General features: G+C 36.5%; 2 protein-coding genes across 3 annotated transcripts in view; one reads left to right on the top strand and one right to left on the bottom strand.

The window, feature by feature from the left end:
- LOC101745606 (ETS-like protein pointed) overlaps positions 1-17798 on the top strand; it is a 172085-nt gene that overhangs the window by 4007 nt on the left and 150280 nt on the right. The window lies entirely within an intron of this gene.
- LOC101745754 (ATP synthase subunit d, mitochondrial) lies at positions 14429-16268 on the bottom strand. The gene is made up of 4 exons (XM_004924453.5): positions 16141-16268; positions 15154-15548; positions 14849-15067; positions 14429-14654 (listed from the first exon to the last, which is right to left on the bottom strand). Exons 2-4 carry the CDS (start codon positions 15270-15272, stop codon positions 14471-14473), a joined length of 522 nt encoding a protein of 173 aa, XP_004924510.1. The 5' UTR covers positions 15273-15548; positions 16141-16268; the 3' UTR covers positions 14429-14470.

Below are 17798 nucleotides of genomic sequence, written 5' to 3'. Positions count from 1 at the left end.
TCTTAAGGTTTCTCTTATTATGGCCGAATTTCGATCATGGACAAGCACTAGTAACTATGAACCTATAGGTAGATACACTATAGAATAGAAATAAATAGGCAATTCAATAATCGTTTGAATGACATTGATTTACTTTCTTATGCTCTTGTTAAAATAAGCATAGATATAATTAAATTTTCATTAATATACCTACGTTAACACACGCTCGATTTTTGCCTTTTAAATTCATTAAAATTGGTTATTTTTGGAATATCACCTAAGATAACAATCAAATTGATAGAATCTCGTGAAGCGCATAAAATATTATATATGATCGCACACAATTATAATACATTTCATAAAAACGCATAAGAATAACATTATAATAAATTTTCATATAAAAATTTTGTGCTGGAGTATTGAGAACTGGTTTTCGGAGAAATAAATATTAGGTACCTTCCCGTTAGCTCCGAGATAACGCATGATAGCTTTATCTTAGAAAACCTCTGTTAGTAGATGACCGAACCGCAGTATAGAAAAACGTTCTTTAAAATAATGTCTAGAAGAAATCTAGTCTAGTAGATATAGCCGAAAACGGCTTTGTTCGTTGTTAAGTCCGGTACTGAGATATAGTCGCGCGATATGACCTGTTTGCGGAACTAGGTATGATCTTATGATTAAAATAAAAAGAAGCATATGGTTCAAAACCGAAATGGCAAATGTAATTAAAGAATCAAGCTTAGTGAGTTTATCGAGGAGAGCGGGATCGAGAAAGAAACAAAACTAACGCTAACACACATACATACAACATACACATGTGTATATTGGTTCCATATTTCCGCTGAGGAATAGGTATTATGGCATATGGTATTAGGCATCTAGGAGACCGAGGAATTAAGCTGCTGCTTGATTTGTGTAACCAGGTACGGAGGACAGGCAAATGGGTCAAAGACTGGAAATAATCTCTGCTTATTCCACTACACAAGAAAGGATCAACGCGAACATATAGTAATTACCGAACAGTGGCATTAATATCGCACGCTAGTAAAGTAATGCTTTATGTAATTAACGGAAGACTACAATCCTATATTCAATGGCAGATCCCTAGTGAACAGGCGGGTTTTGTGAAGGGTCGAGGAACACGAGAACAAATTGTAAATGTAAGGCAAATCATTGAGAAAAGTCGAGAGTTTAACATGCCAATACTCTTGTGTTTCATAGATTACACAAAGGCTTTTGATTGTGTTCGGTGGGACTGTTTGTGGAGAATTCTGCGGGAAATGGGCGTACCTCATCATCTAGTATCATTGATCGCTGGCCTTTACCAGGATGGTGTGTCTATGGTCAGAGTGAATGATGTCATCTCGGGACCTTTTAAGCCGGAAAAAGGTGTGCGACAGGGGTGCATACTTTCTCCTATTCTTTTCAATGTGTATGAAGAATATATAATGAGTAAAGCCTTAGAGGAGTGGGAGGGGGGCATCTCAGTCGGTGGCATGAAAATTAGCAATCTGAGATATGCGGATACCACGCTTTTCGCGTCATCTGAGACGGAACTTGCTGACCTATTCCGTAGAGTGGAGTATGAAAGTCTCTAACGTCATGAAAATGAGACTCATCCGAACCTTAGTTTTCTCAATCTTTCTCTACGGGGCAGAGTCCTGGACCATTAGGGCATCCGAGCGCAAGAAAATAAACGCATTTGAAATGTGGTGCTGGAGACGAATGCTCCGAATTCCGTGGACGACCAAGAAGACAAATAAATCAATCCTGGATCAGCTTCGCATCCGAGTCAGGCTCTCAACAATCTGTTACCAGAGGATCCTCAGCTACTTCGGTCATATTGCCCGCCGACATACAGTCAGATAACTTGGACAAAGTGATTGTGACGGGCAAAGTAGAAGGAAAGAGACCCCGCGGCCGATTACCTAGCCGTTGGTGTGATCAAGTAACCGCTCTAACTGGGTTGCCAGTCGCAACCGCCATTCGAGAAGCTGAGGACCGGACGAGATGGAAACAGCTCACGAGACAGGCCACGGTCAAGTTTCAGGGATACGACCTTCAGCAATGAAGAAAGCGACGAGGAAGTATATCGGTTTTAATTTTTAACAAAATACTGGATTAAACCTTTAAATTATGGAATAAGTAAAGTTACTAATTGGAGTCTCTAAAGTTATAATTGGTACCTAATTGACTTTTTTATTTCCTCAAAGGCCCACAATACTATCTATCTCTATGAAATTTCACTTTTGCAATACTTTTAATGTAAGGAACGTAACCTTGAAAATTTTGTTAAACATTTTTCTGTTTTAGTACATTGCAATCTTGACTAAATATTCTATACTAATATAATAAATGTTAAAGTGACATTGTCGGTTTTTAAGCTTTCACGTCTTAGCTTTACGTTGTCAGGACTACAAAAAAATACGTAGCTTTCATCCACGAAAAAGTATTATTCTTGGGAGATTTATTTTGTATTTACATTAACGGGAACGAAACCGCGAATAATAGATATAATATAATGTTAACAAATAATTCATAGTGTTTCGATAATCGCGCATAACGGCTTCTCTATTATGGCATCGTCGTAAATATTGTAATAGTTATTGGTTGAATAAAATGGATGAACGTTTGATGGAACAGCCTTGAAAGCCCTTCATTGCAATTTTATTTCTTTCGTATAATATGCGTAAAAAGGCCGATTTTTTTTTATTGCCCTTGTAGGCACGCGAGCATACGGCCCACCTGATGGTGAGTGGTTACCGTCGCTTATGGACGTCAGCAATCTTAGGGGCAGAGCCAAGCCGCTGCCTGTAATTTAAATGCTTACAAACACTTATATATGCTCAAGTCTTCTTCCTAATCGTACACTCTTGACAGAGTGGTCGTGGTCATAAGCTCAAGTACTATAATTCTATTATCAAATATCTCTAACATGTTACGCGAGTATCACAGCAGCTGCGTTTTGATTTAAAAAAAATACTAAACAGTGTATTTGCGTTTCTATGGAGAGCGTCGGTAATGCGCGTCTTTATCATTTTATCAGTCGCCTACCCGGTCGCTTGTGTTATCTAACGAATGAAGGCCATAGTCGTTCTCCGGTGCTATTGAAATTCATACCTAAGCGTTATGCATCCAGGAGAAGTACAGATTACCCGGATAAATATAGCCGAGGCGCCCGATGTAAACAATGCGAGGTTAAATGTCAATCACGTTCTACCTAATGGATATTGAAGTAATTCCAGTCAAATAATGCATAAAAGAAGACCTTGTTTTCGTTATTCGGGGTAGCAATCAAATAGGTTTACAAACCAAATGTAAATTTTAATAACAAAACTAAGATAAGCCCTATATATAGGTACTATGATATAATTACAGTAATTCCGTTGTCCGCTGCCGATATCTGCGAGATTTGTGTTTTATGTGAGAGGAATAAATTAAAATTCGTATTAGTTTCATTATTAATTAATTATATATTTTAAATATTAAAAAAAACTAGAGTTACCGCTGTAGTCGAAATTCGACTCTAATTAATTGAAATTGTAAGTTTGTACACTATTATGATTGTATTTTATACTTCTATAATCACAAATTTCGCCAAGACTACACTATTAACATATTCTATTCTCAATTTGACAACAGACGTCAAGAACAAAAGTTTGACAATAAATAGTATGCATGCATGTGTGCGTCAAATACATGGTATGTAGTGTGTGTAATGTTTTCTTTATTGATTTAATGTATATTTTACGCATTATTTAAAAAAAAAAATAGCATTGTGCACTTCTTCTCTATATTCTCTATAAGTGTGAAAAATTTCATCCTCCTCCGTCCGCGCAATTTTCTTAAAAAGGGATACAAAGTTTTTGCTTCACGTATTAATATATAGAATATTTACTGCGTAAAACTTATTCATTGGCAGATATGGTTTGAAAATGTTTTTGAAATTTAATTTCGTAATCATTATTTTATTGTTATTTGGAACATTTCGATATCTTTTAGTAGTCGTCTTGGCCTAAAGGATAAGACGCCCGGTGAATTCGTATCAAGCGATGCAACGGTGTTCGAATACCGCATGCGGGTGCCAATTTTTCTAATTAAATACGTACTTAACAAATGTTCACGACTGACTTCCACGGTGAAGGAATAACATCGTAAAATCAAATCCGCAAAATTATAATTTGCGTATTTACTAGTTGTAGGACGTCTTGTGAGTCTGCACGAGTAGGTACCATTGCCCTGCCTATTTCTGCCGTGAAGCAGTAATGCGTTTCGGTTTGAAGGGTGGGGCAGCCGTTGTACTGTTCCAACTCTGAGTCCTTACAACTCTTATCTCAAGAAAAGTGGCGGCATTTACGTTGTAGTTGTCTATGGGCTCCGGCAACCACTATATCTTTACTGTTTTCTCATGACGTCTTGGAAAGTAAACAACATGATTTTTAGTCACGTCAATAAATCAATTGTTTTTTTTTTTATTCGTCTGTCCTAAGTGCTGCTTTCTCTGTTTTTTTTTAATATCTAGCATATAAAACAATTTTCACATTAACAATAACGATTAAAAAAATACGACAAGACCAGATAAAACATTGCTCTATAAGCCAATTAACTTCCCTCAAAACAAGTTAAGCGAAAAATCGAACTATCAGTAGTAATGTTACATTAGAAGAGTTCGCCTCGGGACGCTCGCCCGACAACAAAAAAATGTGTCGATCAACATCTGACGAACTAGTTGCAGCCGAGGTTCGGTGCACTATCGGAGATCAGAGGGCGAAGGGGTGGAGGGGCGACATCTGCGTGGCAACGTTTTTCAGGGCTGACTGCTTCTCTAAAAATACTCTGTTAGGCATTTCGTTTGACGTTATCAGACGATTGTGAGTTTTTTGTATATTTCAATGTAAATTTACTCAACGCTTTAGGAAGAGAATAATCAAATAAAAATGTTGACATGTGATATGAACAACATTGTCTTGTTAATTAAAAAAAAAAAAATCGTCTCACAAAAAACGATAATAAGCTTCTCACTGGCTAACTTGACGAGAAAGAAATAGTTCCACTTGTGATAGGAAACACAAAGAATAGTCAACCCTATGTGGTTTTAGTCTGCGTGAGCGCATCTGTGTGCGTGTAGGGTGCAGTACACCTTGCACGCAACGGGACCCGACCCGAGCAGGTAGAGACGCTTGACATACGTATTCTACTTTCCCTATAGCGAATAATATCATTACAAACGCTAAACAGTATGCTTAGTGCGAGTTTTTTAACGTCCTCGATAGCGTAAGAGTTAACCCAATTTTGTGTGCAGTTGGAACAGCGCCCCTAACGGCAAACGTAGGCAAACGATCCCATTCCATACAAATATAAGCTAACTTTTACGCTATCGAGAACGTTCAAAAACTCGCACCAAGAACACAGATTCCTACGATACGAAGTTAACCCAACATCCCCAAACCTCTTCTTAACATTATTACTAGCTTAATGTAAGCTACAAAAATACGATTGTTCCTTCAAAATACGTGAAAAAAATAAAGCACAGTATCTCCCTCGCTGCGGTTTAAAATTATCGGCCATTAATAAATTGTATATATTTTATCACCTCAACGTATCATATTCAAATCTGCGAGGTGCTAGATATTAATTTCGAGATAGATCTGTTGTATTGTAACAACAACGGCTGCGCTATAGGGAAGGGAAGGGCCTCCATGCGATAGTGAAGGAACTCTCACTATTGATTACGCACTGATTGAGTAGATGATTATGGGACCCTACTATACATATTCGATCTCGAAAATATGAGAAGCTATTAATGAACAACGTTGTCGAAAATATTAAAACGCTCTCAAGATGCTCCCAGTTCTAACGAAGACTAAAATGTAACAACATAAGGCACTGGACTAATCACGAAAGGAATAAAGCGTAGTTTTTGAGATTTTCTAGATTTACGTGACGATCTTTATACAACAGAATACAAAAAAATGTGAATATAGAATAAAAGTAAGATTTGAAAATATATTCTGTTCTTTATTTAACGAAAAACTACAAACATTTGAAAACTGCGTCGTCAAATTTCGAAGCCGTATTCAAATGTTTTAGCTTTAGTTTTTAATACATTTGTAGATTTTAATTAATTTATAAACACCATCAAAACATAATAAGACATCCAAATAAAATGGCACGCTAATTTCGGCTTAACGTTAAGACCGTTGAGCGGATGTAAAACTCATTTCAAAGCGCGATAAGACAGAGCCATAAGACAAATTTGATTCAAGATTTCCGAAAAATAAAAACAAATCGGAAACACTTAAAACATTTTTCAATTACATAAAAGTGAAATCGATTTGTTGAATAACTCTGTACAACCTACATGTAACGGCCATTAGTTGAAGATAAGATAATCGTGATACGACAGAGATGATAATAATATGAAAACACCTGTGGCCGCCGCGAACAGAATCACGCTATACAAATTAGTATATTATCATCTGACGAAAACGTAGCTTAATTTACATTATTGAATAGCGTTGGTGATGATGAACAATCTCAACATATTTATTCAGAAAGGAACTCTGCGTCGCCTTTATACTTAAAGGACAAAAAAGGATAAACTTACAAGATAGTTTCTCAGTCATTAAACAAAATCAAAGTAAATTATATCGCCTGAAATAACAAGCGGGTGACTTGAATTATAATACTTTTATACTTTAATATTTAAATTTTCTTCATGCTGTCATATGAATAACCTTTATCTGATAGGTAATTGATAAGTCTACTATAAACTGAATAAACAAGCTTAAAATCGAACAGACAGTCTAAGCCCAAAGAAAGACGCTAAAATTAGCACATTTCTCGCCTATTTCTGCCGTGAAGCAGTAATGCGTTTCGGTTTGAAGGGTGGGGCAGACGTTGTAACTATACTGAGACCTTAGAACTTATATCTCAAGGTGTGTGGCGCATTTACGTTGTAGATGTCTATAGGCTCCAGTAACCATTTAACACCAGGTTGGCTGTGAGATCGTCCAAACATATAAGCTATACAAAAAAAAACACATTTCACGTCAGGGATTAGGTACCTCTTTTTTCCCCTAACTATTTGCTGGGACTAACCAGCTACGCGCGGATAGAAAGATATTACCGCAGCACTGAATAGTTGAATCAGTAGTGTACTATCAGATAATAAGCTTACATGTCATCTTTAATGGTGTTTCAATTATGAATACTATAATTATCGCCCAGTGATCAAAATATAATCGTAATTCATCATTCTAATTTTTATAGTGTTTGAACGTACACATAGAATGTATTTTATGTATTTGTAACACAGTACAAGTGGTAATTTTTTTCCCATCTGTACTTGTTTTCTGCTTCAGTTTTAACGATGCTAAATCGCACAGTCTTCTGCAAGCGTAATGAATGTGCTACAAAAAAATAGTACATAGCTAGAATATAAATATATTATATGTACAACATGAGATTCGATTTTAAATCTACTGAATGCCCAACAAACCGGCCTTGTCTAAATTTTGTCAAAGCCAGCTATGTACATAAAAAAAATTCGGCAGTAGGTATGTAGTAAAAACGGTAGCTAACCAACTTTTTTAGCTTAAACATGAAAAAAATCAAAACACACATGTTATTTTTAAACGTTTTTTTGTCACTGTTTTGCTTATAATACTAGCAAGCGCTAAAACGTTTCCATAAAACATCAACATTAAATCAGAATAACGTAAGTCTTTCTTTAGTGACTTCTGAATAGGCTACTTACATACCTTCAGTTAGTTACCAGAGTCCATAGGCATAAAGACCTTGAAACATGGACACATGATTGCTTTAGGAATGTAACTTCTTTGTTCTACCTATGCTGATAGCCTTGAGAGGCTATTTCAGCTTCGCCTTGACGTGTAGGTGAGCTTACGGGGCTCAAGTTGGAGTGTTGCTAACACTGGCCCTAGCAAGAGCAGTGCTTCGCAGAAACTACCACCGGATCGGAAACGCGATCCACTGAGAAGATCCGGCGAGAAACTCAGCGGGCAGGACTGTAATAATATATACATATTATGCTTATAAATACTTTTTTTTCTGGCATTCTATTGCTTATTATAAGCTGGCACGGGTAAATATCATTATCTTGCCTATTTCTGCCGCGAAGTAGTGATGTATAGCTTGAAGGATAGGACAATTGCGATACAACACAGTTGAAACTTTGACTTCATGTCTTAATATGGATGGCAGCATTCAAGTTGGATCTCCGTGGGGTCTGGTAACCACTTTACAGCAGTTGGACCATAAGCCATTCACCCATATACGCAATAATTAAAAATAACGCAGTGTACGCCCTCAAGAGCCGTCCTATCGCAAGAATCAAGGTAATGGCTTTGGTGTAGCTATGAGAGATTTTAACGATAATATTACTGACTTTGCAGAAGCAGTAGGATTGAGTTCAGATAAAAACCGGACCGGCCATTACCACCTTAGTACCACATTTCAAATACATGGCTATTATATGAGCTGCAGTGTCTATTTTTGCATGATTTTATTTGAAAACAAAACATTAATAAGCATGCCGATCGCGCACAACGTTCCATACAAAGCTGGCACAGTAACAATTCAGTCCAACTACTAAATATAGCACAAAATAAAACAACTGTCTCTTGCCCTTCATTCGCAGCCCTTATTTTATGATATTTTGAATCATAACTCTCTACATTTACAGTTCATAATCATTTGCTGTGTGTGGGCTTTATAATTGGTTGACGCGGCCGTCTGGCGGGTGCACCAGAATTTTTAATTATGAATTAATTAGTAACTATCAACAACACAAACTTGCCTAATCGCGATTACTCAGTCCGGCATATTTTTGTACCTTCGTAATGTAGATTATACTAGATTAGACACTATTCTCAATTAAACCTAGGTAGAAAACGTAGATATGTCTTGTTTTGTAAAGAATAAATATTTATACAAATAAATAAAATTGGAGTGTCTGTTTGTAATAATAAAATAAGTAACCACTTTTTACCAAATGCGTAAGTATGTATACCACAGTACATGTACCAGAATATATATATTTTTTAATTTTGGTGTGCCTGTCTGTCTGTCTGTTTGTTCCGGCTAATCTCTGGAACGGCTGGACGGATTTTGACGAGGCTCACTGATAGGTAGCTGATGATATAATAGGAGTAACTTAGGCTACTTTTTTTAGACTAGCTTCGCCCCGCGGCGTCACCCGCGACACGAAAATAACCGCGGGTAGCATCACGGGACTCAGCTAGTAAGCAATAAGTTAAAAAAAAAAAACAAAGCAACAACAGTTCCCAAACACAAAATAATTTTGAATAAATTATTAGATTTAACATATTTAATATGTTTCATTTAGTACCTACGACCTTAGTCTTCCAGTAATAATAATTACATAGTCGGTAATGCAACGCTCCCATGTGTTGAGGTCGATGACACTACGATAAACAATACTAAACATATCACTGAACACACTTCATATCTGACCATCCCACGTACATTCTGAATACATTATTATAATTATTAAATATATCCTTTCCTTACATTTAAAAGTTACTTATCGACGCTTTTAAGTAACAAGTAACAAGTACTCAAGCATACTAAGGCCACTTGAAATATTTTCAGCATCGCGAATCTACATGCATCGTGTAAAGCGCAAATGAATATTAAATTCTTCATACTTTCGTAGTAACTGGTAATAATAATACCTACAAAGAATTAAAAATAAATTTAAATATAAAATTGACGAGCTTATCGAAGGATCAAGGTTCGTTAGCTCTAGATCGATGAGATAATTGTCTGCTCCAAATTCAATTGCGGATAATGTCTTTATATCTGAATTTACTCTTTTTCCCTCTAGAATAAGACTAATCGATTAGCAACAACATTATTAAATAACAGTTTTTTCGTCCCATATTGCTAATCCAATTCATTGATTTAAAAAGAATCGCCAGCTGATTATTACAAGGTGATCCATAAACGATGATTGATAGTGAACACGTCAATGATTAGTATTGTGTACATTAACAAAGTAGTGTGGTTAACTTTTTTAAACAGTTTATTCAACGAAATTCCTTAACACTTGTGTTTACAAGTGGGTGTCGCATTGCAATCGGGTAGGCCAAGGCTTGTTACGTCGGAACGCTCAGAAAATAAGACTCCAGTGTATCGTTGACAACTTGGTTAAAGGCGTGATTGTAACGTAATACCGCGCATCATAAGTATATCAAACGTTTTGACATATTTTAAGATGCAAAGTTTTATCTAATCGTTTATCTCCGGTAAACGAAAACAACACTGGATTTACATGTACTAATATTCGTTCTTGGAGGTGTTTACTTCACAGCGGCCCGCAAACATGTGCCGATTCTGGCAAGCTCCTGTTTCACACATTAGTCACAAAATTATGAATGGGTAAAGGGGGCCGCGGATTGTGTAGGGGGGAATGGCGCTAAAAATAGTCCGCCAGCAACAGGTGGTCTCTGCTCCTCACCCTTCCACCCACGCACATTAGCTTCAAACTCGTGCAGATCAGATTTTTCAACTTAATCATTTTGAACTTTATTGCGAGGGGCTCGAAGAGGCTTGTGATACGTCATTGTATAAGTCTGATAATTTCTCATCACTTCCAACTATGGTCACAAGGCAGACAATGAAGAACGAAATGGTGTCTCAAACGACAGATCAAATACGATAGAAACAGATTTCACTTTATCAAAGAGTTACTTTAAAAAATTGTCTAACTTTGAGCCTAAAATTTACTTAAATATTTCAGTTCTTTTGCTATTGTAGGCAGACGAGCATACGGCCCACCCAATGCCCACCCAGTGCCCGCCCAATCATTGCCATCAACAATGCCAGTACAGGCAAGTCGCTGCCTAAAGGGTGGCTGTTAAACTTTTTGTTTTGACAACAAATGTCGGATATCCGTCCAAATGGAGGATAGTTCAATCATAGTCCATGAAATTTTGAGGAAACGGAAAGAGACACAGCTATTTTACTGTCTTAAAATCTTAGAAGTCGGCAATGATATTCTTTATTAAAAACTTTACTATTCTAATCTTCAAATAACAGTTAAAAAAATGTAGGTATAATCTTGAAAATTGATCATCTTATAACTGACCGCTTTTAGTGTAAACTTATCAAAAGAATGTACCAATTTTTTCAATCTTTTAAAGTTCAAGTTAATAGTCCAATCTGACTCAAGTGTGATGGATGCTAAAAAAATCTATTTATAAAAATATTGGCAATCTTATCGAGGTTTTCTTTAAATCTTGAAGTTTATACATTTGTCAATTCGTTGACACTAAAACCAAACATTGTTGAAATATTCGGCATTTTATCTTTAAAATGCCTGGAAACAATCTAAACACCAACAAATACAATCCACAAGGTATTTTTCTTTAAACTATATTTAGAGTTTAAATTTGTTTTTTATTGCTTTGGTGGTTGGATGAGCTCACAGCCCACCTGGTGTTAAGTGGTTACTGGAGTCCATAGATATCTACGACGTAAATGCGCTACCCACCTCGAGATGTAAATTCTAAGGTCTCAGTATAGTTACAACGGCTGCCGCACGCTTCAAGCCGAAACGCATTACTGCTTCACGGCAGAAATAGGCGGGGTGGTGGTACCTACCCGTGCGGACTCACAAGACGTCCTACCACCAGTAATTACGCAAATTATAATTTCGCGGGTTTTATTTTTATTACACGACGTTATTCCTTCACCGTGGAAGTCGATCGTGAACATTTGTTGAGTACGTATTTCATTAGAAAAAATTGCATCGCAATCTGTCTTTAGTATCGAATTGAGGATTCGTATGTGATCGCCAAATTGGATGCGTGGCAGGCGGCGTTCTCGGAAACGTCTCGTCTGGTACTCGTTGCACATGTTCATTCAGGTTCAATGAATGCAAACACTAACAATAGTGTTCATTCCGATTCCTTGAGCTCGGATTGTCGAGTGTAACAAATATATATTTAATTTTTTTAACGAAATCTATACTAATATATAAATCTACAGTGGTTTTTACGGATGTTCCGTTATTACTACTGAACCATGCATCCGATTGACTTGAATCTTGGTATCCATGTAGAAAATGCATGTACTTAATGGATAGGCTATGTTTACATGAGTGTTGGACTCCCTAATAATAATGACAATAAATAATAATGTTAATTTTAAATGCCAAGCGAAGCGGGTGAGTACAGCTAGTTAGTTACTTATAAATTTCGTTGACAATCTAACCAACTAGATAAAAATAGTATTCTGATAAAAGTGTAATTTTGTCTGGTTTTTTTTAATTTATTTAAGTAGTTGTCAATTTTGATTTTATCTTTGTTCTTAGAAGTACTAAAATGTTTTAAAGCAATAAGACCATCATTCCGTATAATAAAATAATAGCTGAAATCGAAAAACTTTAACATCAAAGCAAATTATGAACAAAAATAAAAAAAGAGTTCATATTTAAATCAAGCAAACATCTTAATATTTTATTTTTTCTGCAAAGTGTCGAGTTCCGTTTGCCTCTTAAATATACTATATTTCATCAATTGTTTCCGCTAACTTTAATATAATAAAACCTTGTTCTCTGAATCTAATTTAACACATATAGTTAATAATCTGTAAATTACATAAATTCAAAATAATTTGCCATACTCTCCAAATTCAAATGTTTTAAATACATATTTTAGTAACGCAATAAAAATGATTAATCATAATTTGTCGCGAGTTGGCCGTGTCCCCGGTGCAACTGCGGGTGCATCTAAATATAGAGTGCAGTCCTTGGGCTCTGTATTCACATAAAGGCACATAATTGAAATGATTCTTGACACTCATCCTAACCAGCAATTAAGATGTGTATTTAAGCATGATTTTACTACGGAATGCTATTGCAGGGAAAATAGAAATACATATTAGGCTTTTGAAATTTCATATCCTGCTTAAGTTACCAATAAAACTATTATGTTGTTAAAAGAATTGAGTTAAAATTCTTTTAACGCACATAACTATTCAATTCAGCAATTAATGCAACGTCGCGTTCTGTTCACGAAAATTACAAACACAATAGCATTAATTGGTACTCCGTTTCAAAAAAGAATTTAACCCGAGAGTGATATTAAATATAGGTTAAGCCAAAAAAAACTAGTGTACAAATTCGAAAAGAATTCGACGTAACCTAAATTGCGATATTTATTTATTCCATACGGGCCAAAAATGCCAGACAGGTGATGGTCATTATGAAAACAATTTGTAATCCAATTATAATTACAGTCCCGTTGTCTGACTGCCAGTCTGGAGTCTGGACGCTGACAATAAGTCACGCGATGGTTAGGGTCGGCCCGCAGGCGAGGCTGCAAACCTTCACATAATAACTAATGGTGGCAATTTGCGAAATGCAGCTGCGGAATTCATTCAAATTTAACAAATAAACGTTCTTAGGGCCTCTTGTGGTTTCTGCTTAAAATAGTTTTACTGAATTTCTTATCAATGCCGGTCACTGTCCTCGTCGAACCCGACGCTTGCGACGAAGGGCTCGACGAATCGAGCGAATTAACCCATAGACACAGCCCACTGAGTTTATCGCCGGATCTTCTCAGTGGGTCGCGTTTCCGATCCGGTGGTAGATTCTACGAAGCACTGCTCTTGCTAGGGTCACTGTTAGCATCACTCCGGTTTGAGCCCCGTGAGCTCACCTACTAGTTATGGCTATACTGAAATAGCCTCTCAAGGCTATCAGCTTAGATAGGAAAGAAAAATTCTTATCAACTTGGCGTATAATTAAAACTCTTTGGTATAGTGTGAAAGAATCTGAGAATCCAAATCTGAATACTGAGAAGCAAGCATAGCATACGATAAGTTACTCCAATTCCGATTGGGGGTGTTACATGTCATTCATGTCGATGCGACTCCAACGCATACACGAATTTCCTGATTTAAACCGCTGTTATCACGTAAGATCCTCTGGCTTTAATCTAATCAAATAAGCTAGTAAATCTAATCGGAATAGACCAGTTTAAACTAGATATTAGGTTTTTAATAGCTTGAAATCCACCAAGCCCTCATAATAATTTATAATTTAAACTAGTGACTATAAAGACGATTTTACGATATCATTCAATTTGATTATCAATGAGTGTGATTCATGTTCATTCAAAAAACATTGTACATGAACAATTACAAATCCAAATTTTGCATATCTGAAAATGTCTTTCATAATTCAACGATAATAATTCTGGCAATCTAAATCCCCATATTAAAGTCCAAATGCGTTGGACGAACGCGATGCGATTTGCACGAATTCATGAATTTGCAATAATCATTCTGAAAGAGTCGCCCAGAAACCGATGTTAACAGAAAAATTACTTAGAAAGTATTTGAGTAAAGAACGCAAAAGCAAAATAAAGTATACTCTAGATTGAATAATATATGTAACTGAAATTATGTAAATTTTATTTTAGTTTGTTGAATGTCACCATCAATGTCCCCCTTTCGTTGAAGTTTTCTCAGGAGACACACCTTGTTCCTCGGGAGTGTGCGGCCAAAATGTAGGCTTATTTACCGGATCGAGAGCTTGATCAGGGTATAGCTCGTAAAACATCTCCATTGTCATCTCTTCGAATTTTGGAAGTGATTTAATTCTTTGCAACTCTTTTTGCGATCTGAAACAGAAAAACAATCCGTCCTAATCATCAAAAACATGTATTATTTTAAGTTGTGCCTATAATAGGTGTGGCAAACCTAATGGTTATTTAAAATTAGCTCTATGTTACATAATCTATTATGTAAATTGGTGATATTACAAACTAATAGAATGCTTTCATCAGATATAAATGTTAATTATTCGTCTACGAACGCTTCGATTTCTTTTTGCAAATTCGCACAGAAGGCCTTGATCTGGGGTTCTAGTTCTTTCCACTGTTCCTCAACTTTTGATGTTAGCGTGTCCTGAGGAAAAGGCACTTTGAAGGCTTCGTATTCTTTCTTGAATTTGTCAACAAGCCCCGGTATTGGTACTGATTTCTGATATTCATCCCAGTTTATTTTCGGAGGCTCAGGCGGGTTTGCCAGTACTCTAGAAAAGAGATCCATATAGAAATAAAACGCGAACAACACATCATATATTTACTCTTTCTTAAAGTTTTAAAACACATGAATTACCTTCGCAAGTACGAGTCGACTTTACCTTTAAAAGCAAAGAAATTAGTTTTCTGTTCTGGAGGAACTCTCTTTTCAAGTTCTACCCAGTTTATGGCAGGCTTCGTAAACCTTTTGGCCATTGTATTTCATACAAACTTATCAGATTTTCATAACAGTTTTGACAAGATCGAATTGTCATTTCTTAAATGAAAACGCAGTCTGCATTCATTCTCTTTGGTTCAAAGACCCCTGAATATTTTAAAACGGTCTCAATTCCAGGACAAGCATAATTTTTAACCAAATTGAATTTATGAAGCAGTCAGTTCAGATTATAATAATTGCTGCACACGCGACCGTCCAAATTATGCGATTGCGTGATGATAAGTCCATTGCCAAAACCTTAGACCAACGTTTCACTGAAATGTTTTGCTATCCAGTTTATTCACTTTGTAAAAATATTATAGAGCCTCGACAATGCGAAGTATTAAAACTTACTATCGATCTAACTCATTTAACATTCAGATTAAGGTATATTATTATTGAAAATTTTTCTTATCTTTAAAGACGTCCGGTGCATTCGTATGTAGCGATGCACTGGTGTTCGAACTTCACCGGCATGTACCAAATTTGCCAATGATATACGTAGTTAACAAATGTTCACGATTGACTTCCACGGTAAAGGAATAACATGGTGTAATAAAAATCCAAACCCGCAAAAATTATAATTTGCGTAATTGCCACCACCCCGCCTATTTCTGCCGTGTAGCAGCAATGCTTTTCGGTTTGACGGGTGGGACAGCCGTCGTACTGTTAAAAGTGAGACCTTAGAACTCATGTCTCAAGGTGGGTGGCGGCATTTACGTTGTAGATGTCTATGGGCTCCGGTAACCATTTAACACCAAGTCGGCTGTGACCTCGTCCTCCCGTTAAGCAATAAAAAATTAATGAATAAAAACTTACACACTATGCTATGTAAATGAACCATAAAATGATGATGAACAATTTTACCATAATTGATGACAAAATTTGCATTAACATAACCAAACCGGATCACGCCTCGGATCCTATCTCATAACACGCTAGTATATTTTTAACAAGTTGCATTCATCTGACGATCTGATGTTCTCGTTTCTCCGTACACTATCAAAATGCCTTTCATAATCTTGTCGTAGTCGAATAAATATATCCCGGTTAGTTTTTAGAAACAATAATGTTGATCGTAGCCCGGACATGTCTATACCAGGCGTGGCCAACTTGATTAGAACCAAGATCTACTATCTACTGACGAAACACTCTGCGATCTTCCAATGACATTTCTTGAAATTTAATGAAACAATGTAGTTCAGTATATAAATAAGTAGTATATTTTCTTTTATTCCTCCTCCTTGTGTCGATAATCCTCAATGCTGAGGGTCGTGGCCTCCTCTAACAACTTCTCCTGTATTATTCTGCGCCATTCCTGCCTATCCTCGGCTGTAGATAGAAACGTGAACTAAAGTATTGAAAGTGGAGCGTATCTGGTCCGACATTGGACTTCTGACTCTGGGCCTTCTTCCGCATACCTGTCTGCAGCCAGCAGCAGCAGCGTTGTTTATTTTATTAAAAATATTAAAATAAACCTGAAATTATATAAAAAAGAACTATTGTATTGAAGAGAGCATAAATAATGTGACGCAATGGTCGTTGACAAATGATACAAGATGAAGATGATGCGTGCAGCAAATGGTGATTACGTTGCGTTTTTTTTTTTTTTTATTTTTTTTTTATTGCTTAGATGTGTGGACGAGCTCACAGCCCACCTGGTATTAAGTGGTTACTGGAGCCCATAGACATCTACAACGTAAATGCGCCACACACAGCTTGAGATATAGTTCTAAGGTCTCAGTATAGTCACAACGGCTGCCCCACCCTTCAAACCGAAACGCATTACTGCTTCACGGCAGAAATAGGCAGGGCGGTGGTACCTACCCGTGCGGACTCACAAGAGGTCCTACCACCAGTAATTACGCAAATTATAATTTTGCGGGTTTGATTTTTATTGCACGGTGTTATTCCTTCACCGTGGAAGTCAATCGTGAACATTAAATTTGTTGAGTACGTATTTCATTAGAAAAATTGGTACCCGCCTGCGGGATTCGAACACCGGTGCATCGCTACATACGAATGCACCGGACGTCTTATCCTTTAGGCCACGACGACTTAAACTGCGTCGTCTGTTCTATGTATTTATATTTTTTGTCTTGCCATGATCGACCGGTCGATCGCGGTCTAACGGTTGGCCACCCCTGGTCTATACGATGCCGGTTTTCACGGTTTTCTTAGTTACAAATCTTGACTGTCAGAATATTACAGTAACAACTAAAGTAAAAAAAAGACCAGTAAGGCGCGCTTTTCTAGATAATAATTATGCGATATTTGTGTTATTATAATAAGGTACATAATGTTATCAGGCTGTGATTAGATACGAGCGCCATGTTGTTATTTTGGACGAGCTCGCGATAATTTCGAACACTATTAAATATGCGTATGAAAACTTTGAATTATGAAATTTTCAGAAGTCTTATTATTCGAGACACTCATTCTGCTTGGAATCGAGTTCAAAATTATGATATCTCTTACGCGAATTTTGTTATTTTTCTAATGATTAATGTTGAGCAATTTAAGGC

Source organism: Bombyx mori, chromosome 25 (genome assembly GCF_030269925.1).
Source record: "Bombyx mori chromosome 25, ASM3026992v2".
In the NCBI taxonomy this organism is placed as follows: Eukaryota; Metazoa; Arthropoda; class Insecta; order Lepidoptera; family Bombycidae; genus Bombyx; species Bombyx mori.
The sequence above is the reverse complement of the archived record's forward strand: the minus strand, read 5'-3'. Positions and strand labels throughout refer to the sequence as shown.